This window comes from Lucilia sericata, unplaced genomic scaffold (genome assembly GCF_015586225.1).
Source record: "Lucilia sericata isolate MDLA Ls3-8-SP2 unplaced genomic scaffold, ASM1558622v1 Contig000097F_arrow, whole genome shotgun sequence".
In the NCBI taxonomy this organism is placed as follows: Eukaryota; Metazoa; Arthropoda; class Insecta; order Diptera; family Calliphoridae; genus Lucilia; species Lucilia sericata.
In genome coordinates this window covers 157501-165754 of record NW_023994129.1, presented here as the reverse complement: position 1 = coordinate 165754, position 8254 = coordinate 157501, and the positions used below count along the sequence as shown (strand labels likewise).

The window sequence follows — 8254 nt, the reverse complement described above, 5'->3', positions numbered from 1 at the left end:
TTTTGTTGATGTTGGCACCTTTTATAAATTCCTCTTTCAAGCAAAAAAAAATTAAATCAGTCCGCAGTTCTATAGTTAAAAAAAGTCGACTTATATTTTTGAGAACTCGATTTTTTTACTTTTGTGATTTATGTAAATTCGACTTTTCTATGTTGTATGTATGTATGTATGTATGTATGTATGTATGTATGTATGTATGTATGTATGTATGTATGTATGTATGTATGTATGTATGTATGTATGTATGTATGTATGTATGTATGTATGTATGTATGTATGTATGTATGTATGTATGTATGTATGTATGTACGTTTGTATGTACGTATGTATTTATGTATGTATGTAAGTATGTATTATGTATCCAGCACTTCGGATAGTACCGAACTTTCTATTTACCCTACCACATAGGGTTACATCTATCCATCAACTGCCTAACTATTTTAACATGTGCTTGTCATACGAGGAAGTCAATCTTCACCCCATAGGTTACGAAGAGGCAGACAAGTGGTTTGTAAGTGTCCCCTCTATCGCTTACAAAAGGGACACTAAAATGATTATCGTCACCCTCGTTTACAAAGATTAGAGCCAACCAGGTGTTAGAAGTTAGTGGAAATCACTGTCTTTTGCGGATGCATTGACTCTTTGGGGTACGTACGTACACATGTATTAGGTCCGGTAGAAAAGGAGGAAAATTAGAATAAAATACTATGTAGATGAAATTTTGAAAAACATTTTGGCGAAATTATATCATATTTTCTAAACCCAAATAACCTTTTCATATAACATTGAACTTTCAATTGATATCATCTAAAAAACACCTTTTTATCATTTGACCCAACTCACCATTTATTAACGTCAGGACGTATCTTTGATGATATTTAGCACATACTCTTCTAGCCCCTGAATAGGGATTGTGAGCTCATAATTATGTTAAATGGTCTAGTATCTCAACAAAAATAAGAAAAAATCCCCCCTTCAGAAAACGTCTTGAAGGCCAAAATTCACTTATGAACCTAATAATACGATGAAATTCTGCATAAATAACTTTATTGTATATTTATAAGGATATGGAAATATTTACCCTTACCCCCATATAAACCCTCTTACAGAAATTCACTTTTTTGTCAACAAATTGTCAAAATATTTCGGAATTAAAGCAATAAACAACTTAAAAGTTTTATTATACATACATACTATGTACTTCTCACTGGTGTAGGTTATCATATGGTTGGCCATGACCGAGTATACATTCTTACATGTTTTGTTTCTATATTAACTCTTTAAATTTTCTTTTGTAAATCACAAAACATACCCAATAAACAAAAACCTTTGAAATGATGTAAATGTGTATTTGAAAACCTATTCAAATTTCATACATAGCCTTTGAGAACAAATTTGAAAATTTTTGTTTTCAAATGGAAAATTATGGCCTTCTCAAACAAAAAGGCAGTTAGAAATCAAACGTATTTTTCAAATGTATTTCAAATTTAAAAAAGGCTAGAGGTAAGCTTGAAACTAAAAAAATTTTCAAACGTATTTCAAGTATTCTTTATTATTATTTTCATACATATTTCAAACCCTAATTATAATGCTAACTATTGCAAAATTCATATATTTTTTTACATCACCTGAAAATAAAACATTCATACATTTTTTTTAGCATATTTTTCTTTTATATCTCCGATTATTTCTCCTATATTTAACGTTTTTTCGCTCCCTTGCTGTAGAAAAAATGTTCTGTTTTTATTTTTCTAAAATAATTTATTTTTTGAAAGAAACTTTTCTAAGTTCAATTAAAACAAAACTTTGAAAATTTTATAAATATCACACATTATATTTTTTTAAGCGTTTTTTGAAATTATCATGTTTATTTCAAAGGCTAAACTTTAAAATTTGAAAACAATTTGGAAAATACATTATTTAGTTAAGAAAATTTTCAAAAATATTCACAGATTTGAATCGATGTTTATTGGGTATTAACATACATACATACATACATACATACATACATACATACATACATACATACATACATACATACATACATACATACATATTTATTGTCAATCGAAGGACAATGCAAACTATTTTGTAGCCTAGAATGTTGGTATATCGGTACGAATAAATATGTCCGGTTATGTTACTTATAGTTACTTCCTTTCTCTATAGTGGTTACCAATTTGTAAAGTGTAAATCTTTTAGTATCTTTTTTTGATGCGTTGGATCTTTGTGTGCGTAAAAACGGGAGTGTTATTCCTTCAAAATCTTGGGAAAATAAAAAAAATTATACGAGTCTGCTTTATTTCTTTTAAATAAAAATCCTTTTTTTAATTTTCAGTTAGTTTTTTATTTGTTTATTTTATTTTTAATTTGCGTTGTCTCCATGTTTTTTATTTAGTTTTTTTTTCGTATTTCCATACATTATAATTCTATATTTAATTCAAAATTTTGTTATTTCTTATTAAAATTTTACTATTATTATGTTTTATTCTATTAAAGGATTTTTTGAATTACATAATTGTGTTTATTATTTTTTTTTAGTAATCTAAGCCTAAGTGGCTTTAGCTTTTTATGATATTTTTCTTCCAAAAAATTCGCAATTCTTTTTCTCATTTTTGAGACCTAGAGACAAAAAAATTAATAATTGAGTTTACTTTTAAAACAATAGTTTGTAAATAATAATAGTTACTTTCTTCGCAATAAAATGAAACCAAATATGTCGTTGGATTAAAACTGAACATTTTTCTCAAAGAAAAAATATGTTTTTGGTTGGTCTTGTTGTAAATTAATTTGGAAGTGAATGTGGAAAAAAATATTTTTGTACTTTTTTTGTGTTTTAAACTTTTTTTTACTATTTTTTTCTTGGTTTAAATTTTTTTATTTTTAAGTTTAAAGTAGTTTTAAAATTTTGTTTTATTTTTTTAATATATATATTAATTTGTATATATATTTTCATATATATGTATTGTGAAATGTTAAGCCAACTACACAGATCACATACATATAAACATTTAAAGCTTTGCCATTTTGGGTTTTAAGTTTTTTTCTTATTTTCTTTAAAATTAAATTTTTATGGAGACTTATTGTAAATAACAACATAATAAAGAAACTAAAATAATAATACAAGTAGTACTTACTAGTATAAAAAAAGTTATTTGGATTTAGAAAATATTATATACAATAGTTAGAAAATAAATCTTAAATTTGCAGGATTTGCAGAATTTATTAAATTAGTTCCTCTCAAAAATTGAGAGCAGTTACAAATTTGATTTGAAACAAAACTCCCAAAGTTTTTTACATTCTTCTTTATTTGGAGAATGTGTTTGAAATATTTGAAAGACTGGTAATTTGAAAAGTTTTAAGAGGAAATAATTTTGCAAACCCTGTTTTATTTAAAAATTCTTTAATAATAATAACAATTGAAGAAAACAATTTACATACATTCATTATATAAAAAAACATTTAAAAACTAATTCAATATAATAATTGGTTTCTAAAAATACTCATACACAAATATCATCCAATATTTATAAAAAATAAATATTTATCTACATTATTTTAATTATTTACTTTTGATTATTAAAAACTAATACCGACTATTAAATGTAAAACAAAAATTATTTTAATATCTAAACAATCTCAGTCAAAAACATATATATATTTTAAAACTTAAAAAACGAAAACAAAAACAAATTATTGACTCACACAAACTTTTTTTTTTGAATTTTCGTTTAAATTACACTTTAAATTTTATCATTTTAAATGCTGTATATATTATAATTATTAAAATAAATAAATAAAATAATACATAATATAATAATAAATATATTTATATATTTTTTTATTTTTTGTGTTAAATTTACTCAGTCATACATAAAAATGAATTCATCACTTGTTTAATTTATTTATTTTTTTTAATTTAACAAACGAATTTTTGTTTTATTTATTTTTTTGTTTTCTTTTCATTTTTAATATAAAAATTAATTAAAATGTTCTAATTAATTACTAATTAATGTTATAATTAAATGGTTGCTAACATTAACAATTATTGTTTGAACACAAACAGTCCAGTTGGATCCCATTCACTATCATCGTTGGGACCAAAACAATCATCGAAATACCATTCCATGGTTTGGTAGACATGAGATAAAGATTTTAACATTAAATGATCCTCATCAGGATAAACCTGTAAATAGTTTTTAAAATGTAATATTAAAGGTATATAAAGTTAATGTAAACTTGGTTTAAACCATGTTTGACAAAGGGTAGCATTACAAATACTGAACATTAGCGAATGTGTTAAAGTTTCCAGGTCTTTTAGTCATGGAAATACCTCCTTACCTGATGCCTAAACTTAACTTCCTGATCGACTAAAGCTTTCACCAACATAAGCGTATGGTCCTGATGCACAAATGTATCTGCTGTGCCATGTATTAACATTAAATTTCTACCCTTTATATTGCCAGCCTTCATAGTTAAATCAGCCTCTTGAAGCGCCCGCAAATAGTCTCCTTTCAGTGGTATATAACGTTCGGTAAAAAAGGAATCTAGAATTTAAAGAAAAAAATCAAAATAAGCTTTAAATTTCAACTAAAAAGTAAAATAAATCCTACAATGATAACCAAATGATGCTATAGGATTAACAGCTACACCACATTTCAACACCTGCTGGGAATCATCGATTAAAGTCATGGCTGTAGCATAGCCACCATAACCCCAACCATAAGCACAGATACGTGAGGGATCAATAAATTTCAAATTGTCACGCAGGTAACTACAGTAATAAAAAAAAAACAGAAATAAATAAGGATTATTAAAAACGTTCAACATTGTATTGAAATGAATATGGATGTTTGCTGTATCAATGTCTGGTATATGGGAGTACTTACGTTAGTACTGCTAATTGATCCTCTACTTCGACTGTACCAAGTTTGCCATGAACTTGGGTACGAAGCAGTTCACCTTGATAGCCACTACCACGTCCATCAATTTGTGCCACAATAAATGAACGTTGACTACACAGATACCAATTCCAATTCACTTGAAAACGTTCATTAACCAACTGAGAACCGGGCGAAGCGTCACTAAATAAATTGGCAAAATTAAAATAGAATTAGAACTTCTTTTTTGGATAAATATAATTTATATTCTGGGCTTAAATTTAGCTTTTTAATTTTTTAATTATCCAGATTTAAGCTACGTTTAACTCAATAGAGGAAAACTATCACTTACATTTGCAATATCATGGGAAAAGCTACTTCTTCGTCCTCTTTCATGCCGGGAGGTAAATACAGTTTCACCTGGGCATGAAAACCATGACGTATTTCCACATTAAAAGTTCTTATCTGTGGTAAAGCAAATTGCAGCAGACGGTGTCTTAAACTGTCGCCAGCATTTAGAACGATTGTCTTGAGATTAGTTTGGGTATCAACCAAATAAACACTGGGCGACTCAGGACCCAAACATTCCTGTACATAATATGAAAAATCTTTACTAAAATAAACTTTATTGTAGAGACAATTTTTGGGTATTATGTAGACGCATTCCTCTTCATCGTCGTCCACATCTTCGGGATCTTTGGCCGGACGACCACTGTTAAGTTTAAATGTGCTGGGCGTATTATCACACGTCAGACATGTGGGTTGTGATGAGGTGATGTAGGTGCGATTTGTTTTTGTAACGTTCAACTTAAGGCTGATCTTGTAGAGGTGCCTTTCACCAGGTCGCTTCTCAGGAGCAGCCATAAAGTAGACAATTTCATTGGCCTCATCCCAACCAACAATTTCGGTCACTTCAAATCGTCCCATTGTCAGGGGCACCGGTCTACGATCCACCGATGAAATAAAAACCACATGTCGAAAATGGCCATGTTCACCATCTCGTACCGGAAGACGTTTGAGTAAATAACCACCATTGGGTATTTCATAAGTTGTTTGACCATTCGTTATATTCTGGAAGCTTTCATTGATATTTGTATTATTCGATTGATTTTTCAATTGATTATTTAGTTTGGCCGAAAATACGGGTCGTTCTGCGGGCAACACCCAACCATCATTTACGGTTACCTCGGTGTGTGCGATGTTGCAAAGAAATTCGGGAGCTCTACAAAGCACCGTATGAGCTTTGGTTTGTGCGCGATTTGTTACCGTTACCGACAAGTCAATAGGTGTGGCCCAAGTGAGACCACCAATATAGCTGCCATTTGCCAGTTCTGGTGGAAGTTTGATTTGTGTGGGGAAAATATATTTGAGGACGGATAGATTAACAACATTAACAGTTATATTGGGATTAGCAGAGCCCGCTTTTGGATAGCGTTGTGTTAGAACAGCTGGATATTTTAAATCATCGCCCATCCAAGTGTATCTGCAAAACAATAACTTTAAGAATATTTTCATATATACATAATTATATCAAAAGAATACTTACTTGTATTCGCTGACATCACTGTCATTAAATGTAAGAAATGCCAAATATAAAGCATCCGGTGAAAATGCCATACTACCGCCACGACTATCCAATTCCGGTACATTTTCATACGTCCAATCAGGTATGCCGTTGTAAACAATGCCAGCTTGACCTGTTAAAATAAAAGTAAAATAATACAATTATACATATTATAGTGGATTATAATATTTGTATTGAGTATAGTAAAAAATAGTTGTAAAATTTTTCTTGATTTTGTTTTTTAAGACCATTGGTAGCTCCATCTCACAGCTATAAGCATTTAAAGTTTAAAAACTTTGACAATTTTTTTATAACATTTGGATAATAGTTATATGATGATAACATTATATAGATAATTTTACAAAATTAAACTTTTTTTGCAAGGAATATAAATATTGAAAATTAAAAAAATATGATTTAATAAGCCTAGTAGATACGCATCGTTTGATGTATATATCATCAAGAAAATCTTCACTATAAGTACCACAATTTGCGAGGAGTCTTAACAAAGAGGACCACAAATACGAGAATTTTTTAAGGATGAAGTATTTATAATAAAGCTTAATTAAGTAGAATATGAGCACGTGTTGCATTTGTAGATGTTTGCAATTTTTTAGGGGAAAACAAAGAGCTGAAAACTAAGTTATAAGCGATTTTAGTTTTATCAGTATCGATTATAAAGGGAAATATAAGTGATCACAAAATAAGCTTATTTTTCAATTTAAACGTGTTTTAACGAAGTATAAGCGACTTTAGTTTTATCAGGATTTCCGACCAAAGTATCGATTTATGAAGGGAAATATAAGTGATCACAAAATAAGCTTATTTTTCAATTTAAACGTGTTTTAACGAAGTTATAAGCGATTTTAGTTTCTTCAAGGTTTTCGACCAAAATATCGATTTTTGAAGGGAAATATAAGTGATCACAAAATAAGCTTATTTTTCAATTTAAACGTGTTTTAACGAAGTTATAAGCTATTTTAGTTTTATAAGGTTTTCGAACAAAACATCGATTTTTGAAGTAAAATATAGGTGACCACAAAATAAGCTTATTTTCCAATTTAAACGTGTTTTAACGAAGTTATAAGCGATTTTAGTTTTATAAGTATTTCTGACCAAAATATCGATTTTTGAAGGGAAATATAAGCGATTTTAGTTTCTTCAAGGTTTTCGACCAAATTATCGATTTATGAAGGGAAATATAAGTGATCACAAAATAAGCTTATTTTTCAATTTAAACGTGTTTTAACGAAGTTATAAGCGATTTTAGTTTCTTCAAGGTTTTCGACCAAAATATCGATTTTTGAAGGGAAATATAAGTGATCACAAAATAACCTTATTTTCCAATTTAAACGTGTTTTAACGAAGTTATAAGCGATTTTAGTTTTATGAGTATTTCCGACCAAAATATCGATTTTTGAAGGGAAATATAAGTGATCAAAAAATAAGCTTATTTTTCAATTTAAACGTGTTTAACGAAGTTATAAGTGATTTTAGTTTTATAAGGTTTTCGACCAAAATATCGATTTTTGAAGGGAAATATAAGTGATCACAAAATAAGCTTATTTTTCAATTTAAACGTGTTTTAACGAAGTTATAAGCGATTTTAGTTTCTTCAAGGTTTTCGACCAAATTATCGATTTATAAAGGGAAATATAAGTGATCACAAAATAAGCCTATTTTTCAATTTAAACGTGTTTTAACGAAGTTATAAGCGATTTTAGTTTCTTCAAGGTTTTCGACCAAAATATCGATTTTTGAAGGGAAATATAAGTGATCACAAAATAAGCTTATTTTTCAATTTAAACGT

At 28.4% G+C, this 8254-nt stretch overlaps 1 protein-coding gene across 1 annotated transcript in view; it reads right to left on the bottom strand.

Moving 5' to 3' along the window:
• Positions 1-3954: 3954 nt before the first annotated feature.
• LOC119599962 (venom dipeptidyl peptidase 4) overlaps positions 3955-8254 on the bottom strand; it is a 51042-nt gene continuing 46742 nt past the window's right edge. Inside the window, exons 7-12 of the mRNA XM_037949925.1 lie at positions 6427-6577; positions 5233-6363; positions 4890-5084; positions 4614-4774; positions 4342-4547; positions 3955-4186 (exon numbers count right to left, since the gene is read on the bottom strand). Of these exons, the coding sequence (XP_037805853.1) occupies positions 4046-4186; positions 4342-4547; positions 4614-4774; positions 4890-5084; positions 5233-6363; positions 6427-6577 (1985 nt within the window). The 3' untranslated portion in view covers positions 3955-4045. The remainder of the gene's footprint in view (positions 4187-4341; positions 4548-4613; positions 4775-4889; positions 5085-5232; positions 6364-6426; positions 6578-8254) is intronic.